This window comes from Numida meleagris, chromosome 3 (assembly GCF_002078875.1).
Source record: "Numida meleagris isolate 19003 breed g44 Domestic line chromosome 3, NumMel1.0, whole genome shotgun sequence".
Lineage (NCBI taxonomy): Eukaryota > Metazoa > Chordata > Aves > Galliformes > Numididae > Numida > Numida meleagris.
The window spans coordinates 4,173,341-4,200,958 of NC_034411.1; the positions used below are offsets into that span (position 1 = coordinate 4,173,341).

The following is a 27,618-nucleotide window of genomic DNA, read 5'->3' on the forward strand; positions in this document are numbered from 1 at the left end:
CACGAGCTGTTTTCCTGGAGGCTGTCATTTAGGAAAGAGATAAGTAGTCCTCTGGTCAAGTGGTTTCTGAGTTCAGGACAAACTTGATTGGGTTTTGGGAGTGAATTTTGTGGGAGTACCTCCAGAGAACAAACCATGCAGGCCTGTTAAATTCTCCATGCTGTTTAAACTTCTTTTTATTTCTAAGCGTAGAATGGTCTACAGTTATCAGTCAGTAAGCTTGATTTCGAAGATCACCTGTGCCTGTTCCTCTGCTTTACTATCTACATACTAATTGAACTCAGCAAAGGGTTTTTGAGTAAGAATTATGTTTTTTAGTAGAGCATACAATGCTGTTCAGTTGGTTCTGCTCTGGTCATCTACGGCTTCGTATTTCCACTGCACTGTCTGCTAGTCAGAAGTGCTGCACAAGTTTTGGAAGTGTGATTACTACCAATCTCTCCAGCTTGAACTTGAACACCATTGAAAGAGGTGTGTGTGTGACTTTATGTGCTTTGTGTCTTGTGTTTTGTTTTTTGTTTTTTAACTGAACTTTAAGCTGAACATCAGATGTAATGTATTTAACTGTAGAAAGAAGCTTCCTGGGATACTGATACGTCACAAGTCATCTCCTACCAATATTTTTCTCAAGAGTTCTGTTAAGAAGAAAAAAATGGATATTTGTACAGGAATCAGTAATGTCCTTGACTAGGTGCTTATCCTGAACTAACAGCTATTCCTGCCTTTAGAGTGACTTCTTGGTTGTTTGATGGAACTCTTTGCTTCTACTCATATGTTGTCTGCTGGCTGCAGTAGACCACTGGTTATCAGTTGAAAGCTTTGTTTCAAGTATACCAGCTTTTAATTGGAGGCAATATGATCATTTGCTTGGCTCCTTAAACCCATTGCCAGACCAGCATCTCTTCCCTGCTTTTCAAAAAGTCATTAACCCCAGTAAGACCTTAAACCTTCCTCTGTTGGGTAAAGGGTTACCCTTAACTACCCTTAAAATATCTGTACTGGAGTCAGCGCCACTTTGGCATGCTGAGAATCCATGGGTCTGTGTTGTAAATGTATGGGCTAATTGCACATAAATTATGATTTTAATTAACTTATTTTTTTTAAATGCTGAACCTCCCGAGGCTACAGATAAATATAATGGGTTGTTGGAAACTGGCAAAGTTACTGTTTCCAGGGGTAGTCTTCAGGCTCCAGCCTTGGTGGTCATGAAATGGCAAATTAAACTACTCTAGGTCTGGGCATGATATGTTGGTGCCAGTGTAATTTGTGTGTGGGTGTGAAAAGTGTGAGTGCAAGGATAGGTATGTTTCTTTGGGAATTTACGTGTTTAAGGAGACTGGGGGGAGAGAGGCTTTTTCTGTGGCAAGCTGCTAAGAAGCGTAGCAGCTGCTTGAAGCTGCTTGTGGGCTTGGAATGCGTTTCTGATGGAGAGATTAACAAGGAAAAGTTGTCAAAAGTTCACTGAACGTCCAAGGTTCCAACAAATAACTATTGCTGCTGAACTCTGCAGTGCTTGTAGCACGTGGATGTCTGGTGCTGCATGAAGAAGCAGTGATGGAGTGTTCAGACTAACTGCACAGGTAAGCTTGGCAAAGCAAGGAAGAAGAAATGGGATCAAAGAGTGGAAAGTGATTTGCTCACAAGTGTGGTAATGGATTTAAGGATGGGTTACAGTCTGGATCTCTTTGCACTAATTGTTGCTGAACAATAGATTCACCAGAGAAGATGGACCACTGCAGCAATATTCTGCAGAATATAACTTTTATCTGAAAGGAAAAAGGGGGATGGGGGGAGGTGATTCTCACCCTTTAAGCTAAGAGTAAATGAGAGAGCTGTGAGCTGAATGTGCTCAGGCCAGCAGCTGGCAACAGCTGCTCTGTTATGCTTCAGGCTGCAAAGGGAAGCAAAGCGTCTTGTTCCTGCTTGAACCTAAATAGGAGCATTAGGAACCCAGCTGAATGCAGCCACCTCTCTGGGCTGGTGATGGAGAGGATGGGGAGAGCGAACTAGCACCAGGCTTAGGCATTTCTGATCTTGATGTGGGTACTCATCACCAAATGGATATTTTGGCCTTGGCCAGGTCTTTCTGTGGAGCTCCAGTTGTCCTGTATGCAGGCTTTGGGGAAAGTAATGGAGTGTGCTTGATTCCTGTCTTTAGGGGGAAGATGATAACCAATTTCCTGCTGAACATCATGCAGACTCACTTTATGCAGTAAGAACCTTGCAAGTAAGAGGAGATGCAGAACTCGGTGGGAGCAGAGATCTTGCACAAAAGCTCAGGTCCATGAGCTGTAAAAGAAAAATAGTGAAAAGAAGGATGCTCACTTTCTCTTGGATTTGCATTTTGGTGCTGTGGTTTTGGAAGTATTGCAGAATGGGGAAGAAATAAGTTTCAGGGTTAGATAGCTCAGCTGCAACAGGTTAAGTTACTCTAGAGACATACAGCTCCCCAGAAGTGTGAGCTTGTGTTTGTGGAGAGAATGCACGATGGATGAGGTACAGAGGAATTGGGAGAAATGAAATGATGATTATTTTAAGAGCAGTTAGTAAGCTTTTTTTGGTAAAGATTTGGTTGTTTCACTGTGCAGAATTAGTGCAAAGAAGTTGTACAAAAATAACTGGCACCAGATGCAGAAGCAATAAAATAATGCCACGCTAACTGGTACATAACCTCAGGAACTACTTTCACCCATTAGCAGTCTTCTTACTGTCTTCAGAAAGAGAATTACTATTTATTTCTGTTAACTGTCTTATTCAAATTACTTTTCTATTTGTAAAGAACAAAAAAGGCAAGTGAACATATTCCTGCGTGCTTAGCCCCAGCTCCTTATTCACAGCAATTATCAATATTTGTTGCTGGCAGTCACTGGAATCTTTTGGCACAAGTGTCAGTGGGGATTAAAACTAGAAGATGCTTTGTCATGTGTCTGGTGCTTCATTTTCTGGTCTTGATTGCATTTGATCCAGGTTAGAAAAACAAAAATGTGATGATAACAAATGCTTTACCAAACCACATATGTAACGCAAACCCCAAACTTGTGGGGTCACCATGGTGTTTTGGTTTAGAGCAGTCTCTTGTTCATACTCTAACCTCATTTCGCTGAATGAGGCTTATTTTCTTCTAAAGCACTTATTTCGAAACTCTTTGTCCCAGGAGAGAGAAGAGAGAAAACAAAATGTTTACTCAAGCAAGTGAAGAGTGGAAAATTAAACACCCACACTTCCTTCTTTAGGAGTTCCCCTAGCAGTTCCTGTGAACTCAAATCCAGAAGGGAGAGAGCAACTTAGGTAATCAAGTAGCTCTTAATGTGGGTGCTGATGTTGCTGCAGAAGCAAAGCTGAGGTGTGATAATCTTCCCTGTACCAAGGGGGATCAAAACTAGGCAAGATAGAGAAGGTAAAATCTGCTTATCCCAAAATCTAGAGAGAAGATATACCTTTATTCCTCCTTGTCCAGGTAGCATGGGAGAGGCTGGACATCTCTCTCTCTGCTGTAAGAGACAGTTGGTGGCTGCTGCATAGATTCCTTGCTCTTTATATAGGCGAGTGAATGTCCCAGTCTTTTGAGGCACTCGAGGAGAGAAGCAGATAGGTGAGTTGTTGGGGTTGTGATCTTGGACCACCTTCTTCAATACAAGTGTGTTGCTGGAAGAAGAGGGAAGGCTGCTCAAACTTCTGGAAAATGTAGGATTTTGATAACGTCTTGTGAAATGCATCTTTCCTTCTGGGAACCTTATGCAGATGTTAGGGAGAAAGGAGTAGCAAAGAAGGCAAAAAAAAAAAAAGTGAGAAGAGCTGTGTTGGTGAATGGAGAACTTAGAGATGCAGGGAAGAAAGCTGCCAGAGTCATAGAACTTCATCCCTGGGAGTTCAGCTGCAGTAGAGGGTGAGTTGGGTGCTGGGGCTGGGGTCGGAGATGCTGGGGCTGGTCAGGTCAAGCAGAATAGGAAGTGAGAGCTACTGATGGATAAAGGAAAGAGGGCTAGGAACCAGCAGTAATTGTGGCACTGTTGATGAATTGCAAGTCAAAAGTGGCAGGGGAAGGAGCATTGAGATGAAGGAAGTGCCCATGGTGCTTATGAGAGGAAAAACAAACAGGGAGAGGTTAGGTGAAGCAATTGTTCTCTGAAAGAGGGTCACAAAGAGCAGCATGAGGGCAGGAAGGATAACCTTTCGTTACGTGACTTGGAAATTGCGCAGACTGAAAGCCAAGCCAGGAAACTTGTTGAGGAAAACATTGTCAGTCTCACAGCGTATATGCAAAGAAAGGAAGAGGAGTGGAGTTAGCTTGGGACAGATATTTCTACAGCCCTCAGCTCTGTGTTTCCTGGGTTCCATTGGCATGTGTAATAATCTTTTCGTTTTCAATCTAATTTGTTTTGCTGTCGAGTTAAAAACAAAAGAGGAAACAATAAAGCATTTATCAGAATAGAATGTCATGTTTGGTTTCTCTTGTATTTTATTGGTTAAAAGTATATTTAGAATCTAAGTTGTAGATTCTGAATACTGAGTTATCTAAAACTCCCTTGTCTGTCAAGAAGAAAAATCTCCTAAGTGATTTCCTTAGCCCGGTTCCCCATGTAAGAAGTAGTTCAGTTGTATGGGGGGAAAAAAGTGACTAAGAATATTTCAGAGCATAGATTGGTCAAAGTTGGGGGTAAGCTTTCTCATAAAACAATCACCACCTTTATGGCCTGTGGAATATCTGCCATTTGTCTGTCTTTTCTGCCTACATAAGCACTTTGGACTTCTTGCTAAATCTCTCACAAACATTCTTCTCCTGCTCCTGTCTCCCATTTGTCTTTCAGTTAACCATTTACCTGTTGTGTTGATATGTACCTTAGGGTGGGGGAAAAAGAAAAATGTTCGGAGTTTTACTTTATAATTAGTTTGAAATCTTCAATTATGGTACTGGAAAAAGGGTCGTGTAACTGAAAGCCGGTCTGATTTTTCCAAATGCAGCAGTTAGCATAATAGAATCACAGAGTAAGTTGGGTTGGAAGGATCAGATCTGGTTTATTTTCTCTGGGCTCTTGTGTGTGTTTTTTTTAAACTCCTAGTAGCTTTATGAAACAAGTCAAGGCATTTTTGTCTCCTTTCTGTATATGGCACAGCTAAAAGAACAGCGAGAGTGCTGCGCTTTAGGGCTTATCCTGTTTGCAGTGTTGGCATGCTTGTACAACAGTGAACTGATTCATAGACATGGCTCACTTTGTACAGAGCAGAAAAAAACAAAGCAAACTAAGTGTTCCAAGCTTGGCAGTAACTTTCTCATTCCACGATACAGGTCAGCAGCACTGCTTCTTAACAGCACCAAAGGTGAGAAGTCTCTTGGCCAGGGGAGGGGGAAAACCCTGTTTATCACTGGATTTCTTCCTAAAGCCAGGACAACCACTGATGCAAACCTTCTACACTGTAGTTCATCTGTTTATTGCCAGTGGATCCTAACTAGTTTTGGTCATTAAAAGCTCTGGCGTAGGCAAAAATATTTTGCTATCTGCCATGTTTACACGGGGAGGACTTTGTACAGAGAACAATGAGTTTTGTTTAATGGAATAAAAGACTTTCTTATAGTTTTCTTCGTGTGCTAGGTGAAATCAAAACATTCAGTGCTATTCTAATGTTTTTTTTTCTGGGAAAACATTTTAATTCATTGATAAATTGTGTCCTTAGTTCTCAACTTAGTGGATTGTGTGTGCTCTGGTTATGCTAGAAGAATTGGTAACAGCAGTCCACAGCGTTCTGCAAAAATCAGTAAAGAGTGCTAAGTGCATAAAGACAGTAATGTCTGTGGTGCACAGGTATAGTGGAATGCTAGCCAGTGATGCACAATTGCTCTTGAATCAAAAATGAAATCCACAATAGCATAGCTCAAGTCAGTTGCTTTGGTTGATTTGGCTCAATTCGGTATTGCTGAAGCTTTGCATTCTTCAACAGGCATGGTGAAAACTGGTCCTTCTAAGACCTAAGGATTTCTGCAGATTTGCACTAGCTCACCCTGAACACAGATGGTGATATGTGAATATCTCACATTTTTGTATATGTTTTCCAGGAGTGGGTAGCTAAGTAGTTGTAGCTTTTTCAGCAACGTTGTCCTAATAGACAATAGACCTCCAAATTTTTCTTGACCTTGCTGATGTGTAGCTCCAAAAGTGCATCCATTTTGTTCATTAAGAGTTTAGTCTTCTGTACCTGAAAATGTTTTCTCACTTTTACCCTTAGATGTTTGTCATTTGTTGATAAATGCAAAGCTAACAAACTTGTTTATTGATCATTTAAGCTGAGAGGGTACTTCTTGATTTCATGCTTTCTAATATAAAGGTAATAATTTCTGCATGATAAGAAGTAAAAATAGGTTGTAGAAGGAAGACGCGTGAACCTTTAGAAATATAAACTGTTTTTCTCTGCTTATTTATTTTTAGTGGTTTTTGGTGGTTTTTCCAAAATGAAACAAAATCATTCCCTTCCTCCAAAAAACTAAAAGCAACCCAAAAATGTCAAGAACAAAACAAACAAAAAAAAAACAACACAGCCACCAAATCCAGAAAGGACAACAACTACTCAAAGCAAAAAAACAAACAAACAAAAAAAAACATGGGGAGCAAGTTGGACCATGAGGCTTTATAATTGATTTAATTATTTTTTATGTATTAAAGGGTGTGGTGAAAGGGAGTACTCACCTTTGTAAAGTCTTGTTGGGGCGAAAGAAGTTGGAAGTGGCCTCCAGCTGTCGGGTCAGGTTGACAATATTCAAGCAAGGAAGGTTGTCAGTCTTTGTTGATACAACTTCTTGGAGTGATGATGTAACTGACCTTGCGGACTAATACATAGTTGCGTAAGGACAGTAGAGCTTAGCACTGTTTGTAGTATGCTGTGGGTGGTTGTCTTGGATTGTGTTGTAGTGCAGCTCCTTGATACTGTTGGCATGGTTCTTTACATACAGCTTGAGTTTGTATAGTCCATGCGGAAGATGAATGTAAGGTCAACGCCACAATAAGAGAGTGCTGCTTGTTCTCCAGCTAGTTGTTGTCTTAACATTTTATGCTGTGCTGGAGTTGAGGTGCACAGCAAAATATGCTTTGGGCATTTGTATTCAGCAGTCTCAGGGTGAACAGTACAAGCTTTTAGGTAGACTTTAGAATAACAGATATGCTCAGTGATGGGTGGGTTTCGTGTTGGTTCTTCTCATGTACTAAGTGCACTTTGTACTCGACCTCATTCCAATGTTTGTGGACACCGAGGGAAAATTTTTCCACTGATTCTTCTAAGATACTGAGGAACATGGTTTACTGGGCATGGTGGTGATGGGTTGATGTTTGGATTGGATGATCTTAGTGGTCTTTTCCAACTTTAATGGTTCTGTGATTTCATGTAGCTTCTTAGGCATTAGGTACCTCTCAAAAAAGTTTGCTTCTTTTAACTACACAGATAAATAAAGAAAAATCTTTACAAGCTATTTCCAGATAGGAAAACAAAAAAGTTGCTTGCAATTGCAAAACGCTTATTTTCTTAACAAAAAAAAAAATCTATCAAGCAGATCAATGACACAAATGCAGCTATGAAAAGCTATTACATTACGATTGAAAGAAACCACATTTTGTTACTTTTCACTGGAATACAAACTGTTTCAAGTGTGATTTTGTGCACTTGACAATATGGAGAAGTTGTGCTTCTGTTGTCAGACTCAGGTAATAGTGTAGGATTGGCCTATCTAGTAAATAAACAATAAACTACGAAGCATCTTCTGATGGTTGGTAGTGAATTTATCACTGCTTCACACATGTATACAGCAACCATTAGGTAATGATCCATTCTGTGTAAGAACCCTCTTTCCGTAGCATGGGTGCAAGCTCAAGTCTGAACTCTTACCTAATGGTGCTGTGAGATTGCTTTTCCTGTGTATTACAGTTGCAGAATGGTGACAGTGGAAAATGCTGGCAATTGAATAGCCCTAAAAATCTGTAGTTCTAGGACAAATATCGTGTAGCAGTTCTAAGAATGTTGGTGTCCATTTTGGCAAGCCCTTAAAAATGCGGGTGAAGGGATCACCTTCCTTCCATGGGGCTGAAATATAATGAAATGCTAATTCTGATGTGTATATATAAGTGCAAAAAAGCAAATTGTAAAAAAAAAAAAAAAAAAAAAGATTCTGTAGTAGGTACTGCTGCCTAGTAATACCAGAAAGAGAGTATCTAACCACTTACTCCTGACTCGTGAAAATGCTTCTGTAAGTTGAAGTGTTGAAGCTCGTTAAACCAGCAGAAGGTCAGGCATGAGCTTCCATCTTTCTTGCTGGAAGAAATGCATCCAGTGCTGCAATAAGCAGAGTACCTGCTTTTAATGCTGTGTTCATGTGAAGAATTATTTTTTTCTTGTGGTTTTCAGTGACAGTTTCTGGTGACTACAGCAGGGCGTGCTGGATGGCTTCTCTTGGGCTCAGTGAGGTTGAGGATTCTCTTGCTGGCAACGAGGTATTTTTGGAAGAAAATCCTATAACCCTCTGACCTGTGAGAGCCTGAGTAGGTTCTGACGTAAAGAGGCATTCTGAGAAGGAGAGGCGGGGATGCCCTGCTTTCCTGAGAAGCCCCAGGGTGGCTTCTTGGAGTCTGCCATAGAACAAGATGGAACCCTCGCTGGGTTAGACTGAAGAGATATCTTTAGAGGTTTGTCCTCAGCTGAAAGGCCAGAATGGCTGGGAGGTGGTCCAGCGTGAACTCCAGTGAGCTGGCATAAGGATCCTGGTGCGGTGAGACGTAAGTGCTCTTTGTTAATTAAAAGAATGGGTGACACCACTGGGCTGTTTGTTATGTCATTTACACCAAGAAGAAATTAACTGAATATTGTAACCATTGGTGGCCGTTGTATGTCTTGGGAGTCCAGGAAAAAAGGCCTGAAAATTGGACTAATTCCTATAGTACCTAGTTGCCATCAATGTTGTTTTGTTGCCAGGCGTTAAACTCCCTGGATATCTGCCTAAGCTTATAACAAAAGAGGAGTTGCAAGAATATCTCTGTGGCAAAACTGAGAAGTGTAAAATCCCAGTTGACTTGGATAGATCTGTGTTGGTTTCTGACCTGTGGTTTGTCCATCATGTTTGCGAGCTGTTTCTGCACAACTGATAAATTGTTTGATAAGTTGGTACTGAACAGCTGGGGTTGTTCATTCTAAAGCAGTCACCCGGAGTGCAGCAGAAGCACATGGGTAATGTGCAGGAAGGAGGGGAGTTTGAGTTCCTCCTTAGCAACCATTATGGGAGAAGACTGAAGGGTTTGAGTCCACAGCATCTTGTCTGGTTATAGTTGTCAGTCTGTGTTAAGTCACTGTCTTTTTGTGTGTCCTGTGTGTATTATATTAATTTTCTAATGGGCAGGAAGCCTTCCTGAGGGAGAGGGGGGAAGCCAGGGAGGTCATCTCTGAGTTGCTTGCTGAAATGTTGGAGGGAGGTAGAGGGGGATCCATGCACCAATGGATGGTGGTATACTGTAGTCGCCACTGGTCATTGTATATTTTAAAACAATTAATGTTGCTTTGGAGAGAGAAAAGGGGATGATCTGCTGTATGTTGATTTGTTTGGAAGTGAGACATCATACAGTACTGCAAAAATACTGTGAACTTGTACCAAAAGATCTTACATTGGTGTTGCTAAAAAAGGATAATCAGAAACCTCACCCTTCAGCATAGGTTAACCATGCATCAAGTATCAGGCAGAGGAAGAGAGATACAGAGGAGTGAAGTCGGTTCAAATTTGGGGCAGAGGAGACCAAGCATGGATGAGATAGATTTTGAGTTTGTGGCAAGAGAGAGAGATGATTGGAGTTCCATAGCAGGAGGCGGGCGGTAGGACCCAATAGTTCAGTAACAGTGGAAGTGCTGTTTTCAGAGACAGATTTGTGGTCATGGAAAGAATTGGCAGGAGCATGCAGGAAGGACCCAGATAAGGTAGTTAAGGTGATGGAAACTATTATTAGAACTCAGGATTCAGACTGGAATGGTTTAGAAGTGTACTTTTAGTAACGGCAAAGGAAGAAGCAGAAAGAATCTGCGCTCAGGGAGCACAACAGGAGACAATCAATTACCCTCCATCAGTAATCCAAGCCATTACCTCTTCTTGCTTCCTCCAGTAACTGCAGCTCAATGTTAAACATTTCTACGTAGATTGCTCTGAAAATAACACCTCCTATTTATTTCCACGGAAATGACAACAGATACAAACAGCATGATAATACTAATTGATAGAACAAATTCTCAGCTACAAAGCACCACTAACTATGCTTTCTCAATAGAGATAAACAAGAGCCTGCATGTCATGCTTTTAAAAAAAGATACAAATATATGTGCCAGTGGAGGTGACCTATTGTCATTGCTGCTGAAACATGCCTCCCTCACCTCACAGTGCTCACATCCACTGTTTGCTCTCCGTAAACATTCAGCAAGTGTTGATGAACGTCAGTGGTGCCATTTTTTCCGCGTGGAGGAATTCAGTGACGCACCTTTGCCTCATACGTGCTCCCATGTCAGTCATTATTTTGTCAGGCTGTGTCTCTGCTGCCATCTGTCACACGACAGCAGGATGTAACGGGATGCTGGTGGGAAGGTTCAGCCTTTGCTGCTGTACCACCAACATCCGCCTCTGACATCGTGGGCCAACATCGTGAAATAGGAGGCATTACTTTTGGAGCAGCCCTTGCCTAAAGGTTTGAAAACATATTTCTGAATGTTTTTCACTTTTACTATTTCCTACTTCTGGCAGGAATAACATGGAAATTACTGATATACTGCAAGAAATTCTAGTTTTCTAAGATAGGCCAGGGAATTTGGGATGACTGTGAACCTTCTGAAAGGTTACCCAAACCTAAGCCAATCTTTAAATGTATTTCTCTGCCATGTCTACAAGCAAAACAAGACACAAACGTATCATGATACAATCATTCTTTTATAAGAGGCATGGTAGTATCCTTCACTGCTAAGTGCCGTGCCAAAGGAAATGACTTTGGTTTTTATTCCTTTTCAGTAATGTGGAAAGTATGCCATGGGAGCAAGCAGGAAGAGGTTGTCTGCTGGAAGAGAGAAGGGTGAGGAAACCGTTTGGATGGGATGCAGAAAGCACTACCAGCAAACACAATCCTCTTGATAGCCGTGTTCGGCAAAGCTGAAGGGTTGGCTTTGCTGAGGCATTTGGTGTTTGCCTAACTGTGTGCTCCTATTGGAAAGAGTGATACAGTGTTTCAGTGGGAGCAGTCAGATCAAAGCCCGAGTGCTTTTCCAATGGAGTTTTCAGGTGCTCTCCTTTGTGCTTTTGACTTCAGTGTAGCTAAGTGGGCAGACAGCTGTGAGACAGTGGATCTGTCCAAAATCTAATGGGACATGAGCCCTCTCCTGAGAGTGCTGTGCTGAAACAAGTTCAAAGTCATTCCTCTTTATTCTGTAGTATCTTAAAAGACTGCCAACGAGCAGGGTCTTGAATCAAAGGGAAAAAATAATCCTGCAGGCAAAAAAACTTGGTTGGGGCAGGAGTGATGACTAGCTGAAACCAGATGTAGAAAGATCGGTTTATAAATTTGGCGGTGACTGTTTCCATTTCGGGTTATAACAATTTAACAGGCCCTGATGTGTGGACTGGCTGACAGCCCCTGCATATCCAAGTCTGTCCAAACAGGAATTCCTTAAACAGTTGCTGATACTTACTGGCTTATAGCATAGTGAGACAGAACCATAGTGAAGTCCGTGACTTGGCTGCTTTTCTGTCATTCTTGTTTTGTGTGTAAACTATCTGAGTGACTGTCCTGGTATGGATCTTGAACAAAACAGAGCAAAAGACAAGGCAGCTCTGCCGAGAAAGCTTTTTTTCTGGAATGCAATTGCCCTGTACTGTTAGTTGCCCGAGAGGAACAATTATTGCTGTTGGGATATACAGTGCTTTGTTCTACCCATATCAAGAAAATAAACTTAAGAATAAAGTGTGTGATGGGGCAACTGTAGCAAACATAAACTGATAGGTCAGCAGTTGTGATGTGAATGAACCTTATTTCACAGATTAAAATATTTGCAGATCATTTAATTCTGCTTCTTTCCTACAACTACTTCATGTATTCTTTTTCTTTCTTCAAGGGAAGAGTTGTAACTTCCTTAGAATCTATTAAGGCATACAACTTCAGTCAAGATGGGGATATTCATTGGAGGTGTTGTACTTGGAATTTTGCAAAGCGCATTTTGAGATGCAGGTCAGTGGAGCTGTCAGCATCATTCACCAGTGATGGGAGCGTTGTGTACTTCTGCTTCCTCTTTGGTTTCTCACAGGGTATTGCTTCCTGAAAAGTGCTGCAAGAGGTCACTCACAGCCCTTCTGCCTACGTGTATGGTGAATGTCTATTATTTTTATGTTCATTACGGGCAGAAACAGAAGGTTAATCAGGGAATGCTTGTTATTTCTGTTTTTTTTTTCCAAACCACTTTAATTAAAATGACAAAATGAAAAATGTGACGCTGCGTGAATACTGACTTGTCGTTTTCTCTGTATGCGCTGTTTGTTTCATACGAGCACAAATAATGTGCTCTTGCGCTATCTGAAAGAAGAAATGACTGAAAACCCTTTCTGCAGTCAGAAGAATGATGGAAGTTAGAATCCTTTTTGCATAATCCCCCTCGCTTTTTGCTTGTGGATACAGCTGTGCTAACACAATGCAATGTTTGAGTTGAGAGGTCTGCAAAATCCTGGCACCAGCGATAGCTTTTAGACTGAGGCTCTTATTTGATAGATTTTCAAAGCAATACTGTGCTCGACATATCTGTGTGTCCTTGGAAGTAGGCTTTCAGTTAACTTCTCAAAGGAAATACTTTCAAAAGGGAAAGGTTGATTTTTGCCAAGAGCCAGATAAGGTCAGAGTAATTAGACAAACCAGAGCTTTGTGGGTTGTAGATGAATGCAGCTCTCTCCGTGGGGAAGCACAAATGCGTTAGAACAGGAAAGCAAAGCGCACGAGGATGCTTATATTTGGTGGCCAGCTGAGGTTCTGCGGATCTCTCTTACTGTATTCTCAGGCATAGGATTGTGATTTAGAAATATTCTTCCACATTTTTATAGACAGATAAAAGATTCACATATGTGTATATGTGTGAATCTTTTAACTCAGAAAATGGCTTTGCTGAAATTGTGACTGTCTTACTTTCTCATTTTTTTTTTTTAATACTGTATATTTGTAAATTCCTATTATAATTTGATTGCTACGGTAGTTTACTGTAGGCTGTCAAGTGCTTATGTAGTAGGCCATACCTAGCTTCTTGTTTCTAGTGTTTCTGTTGTGAGATAGTAGGTAGGTTGATATTTCAGTCTCTGGAAGTGGAAAACATAGGGACTACACTGACAGCTATAAAAGAGTGTTATTCTTCTTGCACTGACCATTGCCAGTTTTCTGTGCCCAATGGTTGCGTAGTCTTTACAAACAGAATGAGTGAGGGCAGCCAGTTTTCATTAGGAAGGTTTGCATTCAAAGCACAAGAATGTGTTTCCTGCTGATGAATTTAGGGAAGGTATTTCAGAAGCATCAATTTGGTCCACGGAGATTGCTGTCACTGACTTTGGTTGGAGCAATTGGGTCATTACAGCCTACTTCTAAACATTTCATTTGAGATTTTTGTGAACTAAGTGATGGTATTTGTGTTGCTTCCTAGTGAAAATCATTCAAGAAAGGTGGGGAAAAAAAAAAGCCCTGCCTCTTAAATAATGTATTACAGTGCTTTTTTTTTTTTTTTGCTCCCTCTTGGTGCTAATGTCTTTGGGGTCGCAGTAGGCAGTTCCTAGACTGCAGCCATGAAGAGTGATAGATGCATATGACACGCTGAGAGAAAGCAAATGCCTGGCTGCAGTGCCTTCAAAAGGCCACTTGGGAGCCTGAAGAGAGGAGATGACCAGGCTTGTTAAATATAAAATAACAAGGATATGTAGCTTCTTAAATATGACTGGGACAACACTCATTTGAAATGGTGCCAAAATAATTGTAAAAGTGGTATTTTTTTTTTAAGATATCTTGTTGATGAAAGCTTACTTTTTAGGAACATAACAGGTCACCAAAGTGAGATTTAAGAGTGTTTATAAAATATATTCCCTTGCTTTTTTTTATTTTTATTGTGAGTAAAATGTGACTTTTAGCTAAAGAAAATAGAATATGTTGTCTTGGAAAAACAAGATTAAGATGAGAGAATTAAACCGTGAGCAATGTCTGGGCAGCAGACTAGCTGAAAGGAGGGAAGGATCCGGAGTGGAAATAAGAGCTAGGGAGGTTAAATGTAACCATGGATAAAACACCAAATAAAATTGCCTGTGAGGGAGCAAAGTAGGAGCTGTTTGGACAAGTCAGAAGGCTCAATTGCATTCAGGCGCCCGAATGGTGCTCTGGCATTCACATGTAAGTGAAAAGCAGGAGGAGAAGGACATGGAAGAAGAAAGATGAAAGGCTCGTATAGCTTGTGTGGGCATCAGCATTCCCAGAGAGATGTTGTTTATAACATTGTATTTCCAAGGAATTAGCCAAGCAGACAAGTCATTCCATTCCCCTGCCCTGTCTCATTGTTGGTACACGCGAGCTTTGTCCTGAATTAGCTGCTGGAAGGCCGTGCCCCGTGGTGAGGGAGCAGGCAGGCCTTGGGGCCAGCACCTGCTGCCCTTGGGAGTGAGAAGCAGCAGGGATTGCTCAGTGGGTGCAGCACCGACAGCTTAAACAAATGCAGTAAATGCTGCCTTCCAGACTGCTAGCCTAAAGGTCATATAAATCATACTGTGATGTGGCTTCTGTGGCTTGATGACATTTTCAGATGGGTTTCTGAGTGCTCACTGAGGCAGTGGCTAAGGAAATCTATTTAGACTCTGCTTCCACTTTTAAGACATAGGAAGAGAAAATGCTTGTCTCAGGCACGTACTGAAGCAGACGTGCTCTGCCTTATTGCTTCACCCGGCTTTCTCATTGCAGCAAGATTTCTCCTTATAGTGTCTGAGCCCAATGAAGACAACTTCAGGGCAGTGTTGTGTTGTCCTGTTCTGGATCTGCAGAGATGTGAGAAGCAGAAGGCTGTGTAGAGAAGCCTCCTGTCAAGAAGTTTCCTTTTCTGCAGTTATTTTTGGATGTGCCATCTGAGGTAGGAGAAGGCTAGGGAGTCTGTCCTCGTTTTTGAGGGATTGTCCCATCCATCCTTACCAGTGGGTTATAACACCTATTTACGCATTGAGTGGTCTAAAGGAAAAAACAAAGTCTTCCACACTGCTGATTCTGATCAAAAATACTGAAAAACACCCAAACCTGAATGGAAATTTAGGTTACCCTAAGTAATTTTGAGATGATGCTGCAACCAGAACAATGAGTGGTACAATGCTGTGTACCTGCTGCTCTATGGGAGCCACATCAACTGAAACAATATGGTCAGCAGTTTTCTCAAGGTGTCTGAGTAACTTCTTTGGAAACTTCCTTCTGTCATTTTCTCTGGTGCCTGTAGAAGAGCTGAAACTGTTGAGAGAATGGCTGTGGTTATCTGACTAGTTGGGAGAGTTAATATGATGCTGTGTTATTGTGTGCGCTTTCTGTTTTGTTTTGCTGCAGTGAAAGAGAGCCCTGTCTTATGCCATCATGTGGGTTTAACCCAGTCTAACTTCTGGTTTGTGAGGCTATTCTCTGGCAAAATTGTTGTCATTGAGCTTAGGCTAAGCATCTTTGCAGCTTGTCCCTTCTGTACTTGAGGGGCACGTCAACTTATCTGACCGTAGTGTCAATTTCTAGCATGGATTAATTCACCAGCCCTATAGAGAGGTGAGATAAGCAAGGCCTTGAGCTTGGCTGAGGCTCACAGTTACAATTGTACAGATGGTAATAACATAGCTTAAGTAACATCAGTTGAAAAGCACAGAGGCTCAAAACCTCTCATAAGCAAAATCAGCAGCAATCTTGTCTGAGGCCTCCTTTCTTCTGACCAAGAGGCATACCGTTCTTTGAAGGGAGAATGTTGAGTTTGTATGCTTGTATTCTTCTATATGTTTGAGTGTGGAAACTTAAAAAAAAATTGTTTTGAAATGAGAGGAATGCAGAAGTCTCAGTGTGTTGTTTTTTTTTTGTAATAGAATTACATGTTGACATTCTTGTGGTTAAACTTGAAAAAAAAAAAATTCTAGCGAAGGGGTAATTTCTTGCAAATGGGAGTTGACTAATGATTGAGAATAGATTTGCAAATACAACTACATGATCTTGCTTGTAATGGATGAGCAAATGGATGAGGCCAGGCTCTTCTCGGTGACGTATAGCGATAGGACAAGGAATAATGTCCTATAACTTGAACATGGGAAATTCCATACTATTTTGCAGAGGAACATCTTTACAGTGAGGGTGCCAGGGCACTGGAACAGGCTGCCCAGAGAGGTGGTGGAGTCTCCTTCTATGGGGATATTCAAGACCATCCGGACGCCTAACTGTGTGACATATTGGAGGGTATCTTCTTTAGCAGGGGGTTTGGACTCGATGATCTCTTGAGGTCGCTTCCAACCACTGTGATTCTGTGATAATATAGCTTTTTTGAAATCTGCCCCTCACCCTCCTCCCTGTGGAGTTGATTTTGGTGTTGTCATTGAGAGAATAACTTCAGTTTGGAAAGTGAGTGAAGGTGAGAGTAGGCTATTTAAATGCCATTATAAGCTCACTGTTGAAAATTGTAGAAAGATTTCTTAGACATGGAACTTGTCTCCTCTTTTATTGGAAAGTTTTGTTTATGAGTTACTAGCGTGAACTGGTTGTGATTTGAGAGAAACTCTCCAAGCTGATTAGAGGTTATCCTGACATTTCTCACTGTGTGTGTATGGTCTGGTTACGTATTACAATATTTTTCAGGATATGAAACCATTCAGTTAACCTGATGATGGAAAAGCAGCTTATTCCTAACTGCGCCTTCAGGTTCTCTTTTGGGCATAACTCCCAGAAGATTTAATTACATATTAATAACTGCAAGCAGGGTTTTGGGGGGGGGGTATTTTTCTAACTTATGATAATGCGTTTTCTCTCGTTTAGGTGATTTTTTTTTCCTTTCCAGCTCTACTGATACTTCAGTACTTGAGAGTGGATTGTATTCAAATCTAATATCTTGTTCTGTTTGTGCTTCAGGCTGAGGTCAAGCAAGCAAACAAAGCAATCATTATGTTTTAGCATTCTTTTTTAATGAGCACGTTACAGTCCATTCAGAACTACAAGATCAGCTGTGAAGAGACAGAAACATGAAGCTTCAAATAGTTCTGTCTTTTTGAAGCAATTCATGGAACTATAAGAGACGAAAAGGCTATATAAGGGCTCTGATAGGGCCCTGGCACTGTTGTTGACCGAAGCGGTTTTGGCAGAAGGTTTGCTGTGATCCTTTCTGTGGCTTAGGAAGGAATTTCCTTCAGACTGGACTAACCATTGAAAATGTCTCTACTTCTAGGAGTTCAAGGCATTCACTGGAGTCTTCCCAGGGACGATGTCGTCTTCGACGATGAAAGCTCATTGCCGGGACAAAAGAGGAAGTTTCTTTAAGGTAAACAGGATATTGAATTTATTCTAGGAGGAGGAGATGCATTTGGTTGGAAGCAATAAGGTTGCTTATTTTCTAGGTTGCAGTAAAATGTCTTAGTCTCTTTAATCAATAAAATAAAAACAAACTTTTCCTGGCAAAACTTTCCTTAGTTTACGTTATTCTTCACTTATCTGAGATTTTTAACTTAAGAGACCAATGTAAAGCATGTGGCTTTATGTGAAACTAGTACTGCAGATTGTGCAGTACAGTCTGTGATACGTAGCAAGCCTTTTCTGTAAAACAGGAAGCATTTCACTGAGGATCTCTTCTTACAGGTATTGTTTGTGGTTAGAGTACCACCCAGTTATTTCATGTGTGTGTTGTTTTCCTGTACGCTGAATTGAATATTTGGTGTAAAATAGCTTGCATTCTTTGTTATCAATACTGAGAACTTAAGCTTTATTATACTCAAGCCTAAAATTATTAGAGCTTTTGTAAGCTACATGCGTGTAGTTTGATCTCCCTTATTGGATTAAAAATTAGTTTCATTTCACAGACTATTTGGTTTTAAGAAAAACTGGGGAGGCTCCTTGTGTATAGTCTGAACATTCTCAAAAATGCAACCTTTGCATTCTCAATGTGTTTTCTGGTTGTTGCTGTTTTGTTTTTTTAAAGCTGAAGTGCTGGAAAATGGGACCTTGAGCACTCCATGAGAAACTATGTTATTTATATATGATATGGGAGGTCTGGTGGCGATGCAGGAGTTGGTTGCAGAGAAGGCTATAGGTAAGACTTCCTTTCAGAAAAAAGAATTAGTTGATCTGCAGTGTAGTTAACAAAACTTTCATGTGCATTGTGTGGGTTCAGCTGAACACAGTGTACTCCCAGAGAGCAGGTGAGGGAGGATGCTGTCCAAACAGTGCAGTATATTGGAAGCAAGTTGGCCTACCAATCTGCAGTGTCCTATTGCTAGCTAGGAAAACATGCATGTTTTTTGACATGAGGAAAAGAGTAATGGTTCACACAGACTGGCTTGGGATCAGAGTTAAATCCAACACATTTGATCTTGTGTGTTCTGTGCTAAAATTTTCCTGTTTGTGTTATGCCAGGGTCACATTGGCTGCCGTACTGACCAAAGGTGTTGGCTTTTGGCTCTATCAGAAAGCTACAGGTGCTCCTGAGCACTGAATTCACTAGTCTCTGTTCTCTGTAGAATGTGTGTTGCCTGCTTGTAGTTTCCTTGGAAAGATGCAAATGTGAGCTATCATCTCAGCCTACGTTAAGGCATACTTCTTTCCTTTTAGTATTTCAGCAAATGTGATGAACAGCCGAAGCTTTAAGTAGCAGCAAGCGGCTGCCGTATCACTCGTTGTTCTTAGGTTTCACTGCCTCTTGCTCCCAGTGCCTGGTGCTCTCCTCGCAGGTTGTTTCTCTCCCTTTCAAGTGTTGCTGTTTCCATTCCCTGTGTTCCTCTGAGACAGAGGCGCCTTTCTTTTGCTACTTGAATCAAACTAATGGTTGGGGACAGCTCTAGCAAATAGGATAAAATTGGCAATGCGCTACAGGAACAGGAGAACCACGTAATTGTCGTGGCCAGTACCCTCAGCACAAATTGTCGTAGTGATCACCAGTGCACTGTGCAGAACCACTGCTATGTTAGCACCTTCATAGACCTGTTGTGGTGATGCATATGCATCAAAGCGTTTGTTTTGGTTGACCCATGTTTTCCTCACCTTAAGACAGCCTTACCAGGCCAAGCCTTAGGTCACCAATGAGAAACACTGCAGCAACAGTGTGTTTTCCTCTTTGGCTCACTCAGTTCTGTGCAGTCAGCAAGAATCAGGAGTCATCTGGGGGCAGGAGCTGCTTCTCAGTTTTGCTGAGTGATTTTTCAGTGAGCGGTTGTGTTTCCAAATCATAGCAAGAAATGGTCTCAGCTAGGAGGAATGTTTCTAGATTGTCACTTAAGCATGTGCTGAAGGAATACTGATGTCAGTAGGACTGTAAGCAAATCCCAAAATAATTTTCTGTGGTGCACTGATACCTCCTCATGTAAGTAACTGGGTTAGAAAATAGATGCTGGGATAGCTGTTTTGGGTACCTCCTGTTCACAGTGTGTGTGGCTACTCAAAATGTTGGGAAAGCAGTATACCAGATTAATTTAAAAGTCCCGGACTGCTGAAAGGCCGTGATGAACAGTGTCAGTTGAGAAACTGGACTAAATTTTCCTGAAGACAGCCTGGTAAGGCAATGGCCTGAACAGCAACAAGAATAAAAGCTGCCCCAGAGCTACCTTTTCAGGCCTCTCATCATCCCTGGAAACTTGAATTACTTGATCACTGTTCTAAACCTATGATGTGGAGTTGGAAAGGCAGTCAGGCAGTGTTATACCCAGTGTGTGTATTGCCTTATTCTCCTTTTTCCCCTCTTGTATATGTAAAAATTATGAGAATGTGTACATCTGCTGCAGTGAGATGAGTGAAGGAAGAAAACACTTGACACATCAGATTTCTCAGTTTAATCAGGTCTGGGCTGGATGGGGTTTTGAGCAGCCTGGTCTAGTGGGAAGCAGCCCTGCTTACAGCAGGGGGCTTGGAACTAGATGATCTTAAGGGTTCCTTCCAAATCAAACCATTCTGTGACTCTATGAATTTGCTTTGTGTGTCTGTGTTTAGAAGACCTTGTCATTGGCAACAACTGGTGGGAAACCCCCAACTTCAATTTTCCAGTTGGTTCTGAAATAAATCCCATTGCTGTATCTTCCAACAGTCTCTTATTATTTTCTTGTTCATCCCCTCAGCTGTTAGTACACCAGGAAAACAACACTTTCCCCATTTTACAGAGTGACAGTTTGTGTGTTTATAGCATAAATTCTCCCAAGTCTTTATACATAGTACTTGCAATTGATGAAGGCTGCAACACAAAATTGTAAAAGAGAAGTGGAGGTGGAGTTAGGCTGGGCAATTCTAGGCCTGAAAAGCTTGTCAGTGGCCACAGAGGTAGTCTGTGGTAAAGCAGGGAACAGAACATATCTCTGACAAGCATTCTTCTTATTGATTCATCCTTCTCATCAAAACATTGTCAAGCTGAACTGAACTGGCATCAGAAGTTTTAACACCACTGAAGCTTTTCTCTCCCCAAATCTAGTATCACTTGAAACTTCGTTGATACAGATAAAATAAGATGGTGATAGTGTTGGTGGTCTTGGAATTTAATACCTCACTGTGCAAAAAATAACCAAAATTGCAGCCACATAGCAGAATGTGTAGTTGTATATAGAGGTACAGAGGAGTCCAGAAATAGCATTCCTGTTTTAGCTCATCTCTGGCACTTCGCCACCTCGTTACACAGGGTGCTTGTGGAGGGTTGCTGCACTCTGCTTAGCAAAACAGGAAGTAAAAGATGACATGCCAAGAGGATACAGGCCTCCAGGAAAAATGAAAAATGAGAGGCTGGCAGGAAAGAGGTAAGTGCAAGGGCTCATTTGTCCTTCTGATGTTGACCCTTGTTGCTTTCAGCCAATGCTCCCTTCTCAGATTAGAAACACTGGTCTTACCTTTTGCTCCTTAGCTGTTGTAAGGCACAGAGCTTGGAAACGTTCTGCGGTGGTTGCCTTGGTTGACTCTTTTAATGTGTTCCAAGAAAGACAGCAGCTTCATTAATGCTATTTACAAGCTTATTTACACTTCAGTACAGACAACGAGAATTTTGTTGCTGTGCTGTGGCACAAACTCTTCAAACTGGGAGATTCTTCAGGAAGTAAATGAGTAAAATGACCTGTAGCTATGCTGAGCTTCTGAGAAGGGACCTACTCTGTTTCTTGTTCTGGTCATCCTGTGCTTTCTGAGATGCACAACAGTAATGTGTGTAGACAGAGCAGCTTCATAAAGGTGACTGTAGCACCTTGGAAGTGCATTGCTTCTAATGAATATGTTGGAGAGCAGTTCAGAGGGTGCTCTGATTTTTTGCTGTTTGTAAGACATCCTGGAGGATGTAAAATTGAGATGTATTTGTTCTGCTGAGAGAACACTGGAAAGCTGTGGTGAGTTATGTTTGTGGTCTGTATATAGAAATTACATTGTCACTGCTGCCAGATTCTAAAAGCTGGGATCAGTCTTGCTGAATAAAGAATCAGCTGACAATAAGCACTGCTTGATGCCTCATGAAAGGAAACATTGTGGTTTTAATGTTTGCATGTTATTATTTCATTCATGGATTTTAGGGACGTAAACAGTTAGTACATGGGTATTTGTGGCAATCTAATGTTTAGGATAGGTTTGGTTAGGGAATATCTTACTGAGCTACTATGTGAACTCATGGTCTGAGTCATTATTTGGGTTTACAGTGATGGTACTGTTTCTTTTCAGTTTACAGAACAGTGCTTTGTCAATAATAAAAAAGGAAAAAAAAAAATAGACACCAGAGTAGCTAGTTGTCATATTCAAGTTTTTCTTGATTTTTAGTTCTGCTTAATTGTTAATTTACCACCTGAACTGATATCATGCTTTAAAAAAAAGAAAAAGCCTCTTCTTTCTGTAGCATAGAAAGGTAGTATTTATTTCAAAGTTCTGAAGAAATCTGCTGCAGGCAGATATTTAAGGCTTGGGTCTCATCCACATAGGTCACTCCAAAAATAATGCCTTTTAGTTATTTCCATGGAAACTACAACAGACACAAAGAGCACAATAACACTGTTTGATAAGAGCACATTCTCAGCTACAAAACATGGCTTTTGAACATAGTCACCACCGTTAGCTGTGCATTTTCACCAGCAATGAACAGGAACCTGCATGCTGTGCTCCTGAAAATCTGTACCAGCGGAGGTGACAACTGTCACCACTGCTGAACCGCATCACCCACACCTCACTGTGCTCACATCCACTGGTTGGTCTCCATTAACATTTAGCAAGTGTCAGTGAATGTCAGTGGTGCCATCTTTTCTACATGGAGGTATTCAGTGTCACACCTTTGCTTCATCTGTACTTCCATGTCAGACACCACTCTGCCAGACTGCCCCTCTGCTGCCATCTGTCATACAGCAACAACAGCATGGAATGGAATATCAGTGGGAAGGTTCAGCCTCTACTGCCATCCCACCAACATCTGCCTCTGACGCTGTGGGACAACATAGTGAAATAGGAAGCATTATTTCTGGATCAGTCCTCATATGTTGGTTTACACTGACAAGAGCTCTGACATATTTCTGCCTTCTTCGGTCATGTTTTCTTTTGGAAGCTGCCTCCTTTGGTCTTGATTTCAATTCTGTTGAAGCCAGTGGATGAATTTTCCCATTATTTTCAGCAAAACAGGAATCACGCTCCTTGTGAATGGAGGGATCTGCTTTAAAAGTTTAAATGTTCTGGTCCTTCCACTAGAAAGAAGGTAGCAGAACTGCAAGTTTTCTCAGGGTTGGTTCTAATGCTGTTACGCACAGGGTCCTTGCTGCGTTTTGTAGAAGCAAAAGCTCATCTATATAATGCTAATCATACGAGAAATTAAGTCGTGTTCATTCACCTTGTGATATTTGATAGGAAGTAAGTTGTCAGGTGCTGATGTATCACTATGTGTCAATTGCAAGAACACAAGCACAAGAAGGATGTGGAGCTGCTGGAGTGGGCCCAGAGGAGGGCCACGAAGATGCTCAGAGGGCTGGAGCACCTCTCCTCTGAAGAAAGGCTGAGGCAGCTGGGCTTGTTCAGCCTGGAGAAGAGAAGGCTCCAGGGAGACCTCATTGCGGCCTTCCCGTACTTGAAGGGAGATTATAATCAGGAGGAGGACCAACTTTTTACTCAATTAGAAAGTGATAGGACAAGGGGGAATGGTTTTAAACTAAAGGTGGTGATATTAGGCTTGATGTCAGGAAGAAATGCTTCACTCCAGAGGGCAGTGAGAACCTGGCACTGCTGCCCAGGGAGCTGAGCCTTATCCCTGGAGGTGCCCAAGGCCGGGTTGGATGGGGCCTGGGCAGCCTGAGCTGGTGGGGGGCAGCCAGCCTGCAGCAGCGGTTGGTCTGGGGGGGCTTTGAGGTCCCTTCCAAGTTGGAACTGGGTGCACTTTAAGGTCCCTTGCAGAGTGATTACTGCAACAGGAGTGCAACAGATTGTTCCTGAAAGATTTAGACCTTGTAGAGCTGATTCTTCTATTAATCATAGCTTGGAAGAGAAACGTATTTCTTCTGTCTCTTTAGACTTCTATTCTGCTTCTCCATTTTGAATTAAGTTACTACTGAACTGAATTTGTGGATGAAGCTGAACGCTGTGGTGAAGCCTGACGTGTCAGCATGGTGCAGGTTCCTCTGGCTGCTGCTCCTCATGGGCAGGAGGGCATGGCTCACATCTCACTGCAGCCACTCAGGCTGCTTGAGAGGCAGCAGGTAAAAGATTAATAGGACTAAAGCTGTACAGTGAAAAAGGTTGTGAATTTCTGAGGTTTTGCTTAATAATGAGAAGTCTTTGAAAATGCTGCTGTATGGAGCTGCCTCGTGTGGCTGGAACTCCTGGGTCTTCTAGGTGATGAGACTAAGGCTGTTTTAGCTGGATTGGAAAGCTGGGTTTGCTTCATCTGTGAGGATGTTTATGTACTGTAAATGTGCTGCCTGTCAGACCTGATGCAGTTGCTGCAAAGAACGTCCAAGATGGCAAGCCTTGTGAACTTCATGGTTGATTTGTGCTGTGTTCCCACCAAAATATTTCCCAGACATCTGGACAGCCAGTGCTATGGTTCTCGATATACAGCCTTAGTGCTAATTTTGCCCACTTTAAAATTAGTTTTGTGTTCCGTCTGCACTGAAGTGTTAAATGTAGTTCTCTTCTAGTAAGTCTTCTGTTGAAGTTCAGTCCAAGGCCTAATGTGGAAAGCAGTCCCCATTTGCTTATGGCTGTGTTACTTTTCACCTGCCAAAATACTGTAATGCTGGCTTAGCATCCCTTCTGAAATAACTCGTGGCTGGAACTCTTCTAACTTTTTTCTATTTATTTGAGAAATCAGATTGCTTTCATTTGTTGCTACAGTTGGCCAGATGACTTGCTTTTTAGGCTGTGGTGTAATCTGATTGTGGAGGCTGCAGATTTAAAAAGAAAACAAACAACAAGACTGACCAGCCTGGAAAGTTTTATCCAGGCAAAAAAAGAGGAATTATACTTCCTTCAAGAATGATTATGTTTCCAACCCTTTTTCCTTTGCTAGGGGAAGTTTAAATAGGATGTGATTAAAAAAAAAAAAAGTTTGTAATCTGTGGTGACTAAGGTTACCCAGGCTTCTTTTCCACGCCTCTTCCACTTGCTTGACGTCATACTGTTTTTGTCCCTTTCTAGCTCATTGACACAATTGCCTCAGAAATCGGAGAACTGAAACAGGAGATGGTTCAGACGGATGTCACAGTGGAAGATGAACCTGCAGATTTGCGAAGGTGATTAAAATGCTTATTCTCAAAGTTCCTGATGGTGTGCCATGGCAGGAATGTTTTTTTTTGTGCTGTTCTCTTGGGTGGCTCATGTCCTAGCGCTTTCTGTCCTAGCACTTTTCATCCTGGAAACAAAGGGTGGGGGTTATCTTGCTCTTCGTTAAAGGAATTTGCCTTTGTTCAGAAGGAATGCCCAGAGATTGAATTGTTTTCTTTGTTTGCCTTAATATCTTTAATAAATCAGCTGAGCTTCACTTCTGCTTTCTTGTGACAAACGTGCCACGCAGATGAATGGCCAAAGGAGGAAGCTACTGATGTCGTTCCCATTTCTTATGGCAACGAGTTTTACTTTCACACTGTAAGGACTAACAATGTCAATTGCTCCAGATGGCTTTGTGAAGATTCAACTCACAATAATGTGATTTATTTTCGTTTTCTGGTTAGTAAGTAAAATAGAGACTGCTACAAGCTGACATTTTTGTGGGATATGGATTTTAGCTCATTTATATGCATCTTTCGTGTTTTTAATAAAAATAAGTTGAATCTCTGCATTTTTTGTAAGCTTTAAAATAATTGGAGATACATCTTTATAATGCAGATATTAATTCCATCCTTTTGAAACTGCTGAGGCCACGCAGGTAGGACCGTGGAAATTTGTGATGTAAACCTGTAGGTTTAAGTGGGTGTAGTGGGACCCCAACGCTTTGCTTTTGTTATTCTTGATTGTTAATGACTGATAAATTGTTATCCAGAGAGTGTTTTAACCATCGTGTTAAGAACGCTTTTTTTTGTCCTTACTTATTGTTCAAATATTGATTGAAAGAGGAAAGTAATGGTGTGAGTGTTCTGTTTTATTGGGCTGCAGAGTCCACTCCAGAGCCTGGTGGGCTTTGCTCCACAAGTCAGTGAGTTAATAAAATGGAAAAGGGTTGGTTGCTTAGAATTACATCCATGGGTTTTTAAACCTTTTTCTGTTGTTTCTGTGAATACTATTCAAGTGTGCTAAAACCTTACTGCACTACATTTAAATTACTCACATTACCTAAAACATTGAGCAGCACCTTTGTTGCCTGAGTGGTGGAGAACAGACAGCTGAGGTAATTAAAGTCCTTGCCTGTGGCCTCTGTCACCCCTTATTCAAGTTCTAAAGCTTTAGACAGTGTGGTTCTTTTACAGAGGCAGAAAGGATACTTTCTTCATTTCAGTGAATTCAGCTAATTAACTTCAATTATGATTAGCTAATTTTCAGTTTTAAAGCTGCTTGTGTCCTTGAATGCACCATAAGCATGAAAGACTAAGATTCATTATCTCTAAAATCTTGGTGGAAGCACTTAGCTGGAAACAGTCAACTACATTCTCCTGTTTTGCTAATATTTTTAAGTGGATTTTTCTGATGAAAGCTATTGGTTTTGAGTGCAAAATGTGTTTTGATTACAAATACTAGTAAAGCTAACCTCAGAAAATGAATAGTGCTCTTTCCATGAAGATTTAATTGAACTAAGTTTCCTATTGAAACAGAAGTCACACAGTAAATTTTTTAAAAAAGGTTTTTAGTTTAAGGAAATGTAAAATATGAAATCTGCATAAATGAATTGGGGCCATTTTTTATATTACTACATAAATCCGAGCAGTGAGCTTCTGAGGAAGGAAAAAGTAGGTGTAAATTATATAAAACTGATAAGAACTTTCGTTTGTGTAGAACTACAAAGCAAATTGCAGTCATTTCATGCAATGTTTTCCAAAGTGCTTATTGAAAACCGTGTTTGCTATTATAACTTTGTAGTTATTTTTAACTTTGTAATTGATGTAAGATGCTTTTATTATTGTGTATGCTGCTATTCAGAAGTTGGTATCTGGATTTTGCTTTTGCATCTAGAGAAATTTGACCCAGAAGGAACACGTGTTATTCTTGCTCATTTTTCACCTTTGCTTATATCCACGCACAACCAGGATAGCTCTGGAAGGGCAGGTTAGTGGGATGTCTCCGTTGTGTTATGGGGAATATGTACACAAAGAATAAGTATGTGAAGCCACGTGTCTGCAGCTTCAGTGAATTGTGTAGCTGTGTGGTGACTTCATGATGTAGGGCCCCCCTGGTGATACTTTGGAGATGCCTCCTCTTTTGATGCCTATGACACAAGTAATACTGAGAATAAGGAATACTGAGAGCTTCCTGTGTTCCTGTCTGTACCCACTGCCTCTTGCTGTAAATAGGCGGCACTGAGCAGAGCCTGACTCCATCTTCTGTGCACCACCCCTTTTGGGTTTATATGGATGTTAATGAGATCTCCCAAGTCTCCTTTTTTCGAGGATGAAGTCCCATCTCTCTGAGCCTGTCCTCATAGGAGAGATGCTACAGTCCCTTGCTCATCTTGGTAGCTCTACGTTGGTCTCTTTCCAGTGCTGACAGGTGTAGATAGCTATTGTTAACAGGTTATGTTGGTGTTCAGCTACCTTTTCCTCAGCAGCTGTGTCCTATCCCTTCAGCTGTAATGAGATGCAGAAGAATGTGACAGACAGATATTGAGGCATGGGAGGTAGTCCACAGAGGTTTTGTGCCCTCTCCCAGCTGATGCTTGCTATGATTTGGCTGGTGAAATTAAACCCTGCTAGACTGCAGGATTTACAGAAACCCAGATGCTTGCCTTGCATTTGGGAGTTGCACTGGGTTAACTGTGGGAAGCCTTTGCTGGAGCTGG

At 41.3% G+C, this 27,618-nt stretch overlaps 1 protein-coding gene across 7 annotated transcripts in view; it reads left to right on the forward strand.

The window, feature by feature from the left end:
- Positions 17,446–27,618, forward strand: part of RIN2 (Ras and Rab interactor 2) — a 37,600-nt gene continuing 27,427 nt past the window's right edge. For 3 of the 7 annotated variants that reach the window (XR_002436629.1, XM_021390635.1, XM_021390641.1), the window contains exons 1-5: positions 17,446–17,538; positions 18,193–18,303; positions 20,869–20,983; positions 23,705–23,890; positions 24,831–24,925. Coding sequence is in view for 6 of the 7 variants with exons in the window: in XM_021390635.1 (XP_021246310.1) it covers positions 23,798–23,890; positions 24,831–24,925 (188 nt within the window). In the remaining variant the exon portion in view is untranslated. The remainder of the gene's footprint in view (positions 17,539–18,192; positions 18,304–20,868; positions 20,984–23,704; positions 23,891–24,830; positions 24,926–27,618) is intronic. The other 4 variants (XM_021390640.1, XM_021390636.1, XM_021390638.1 and 1 more) reach the window with 4 other exon arrangements.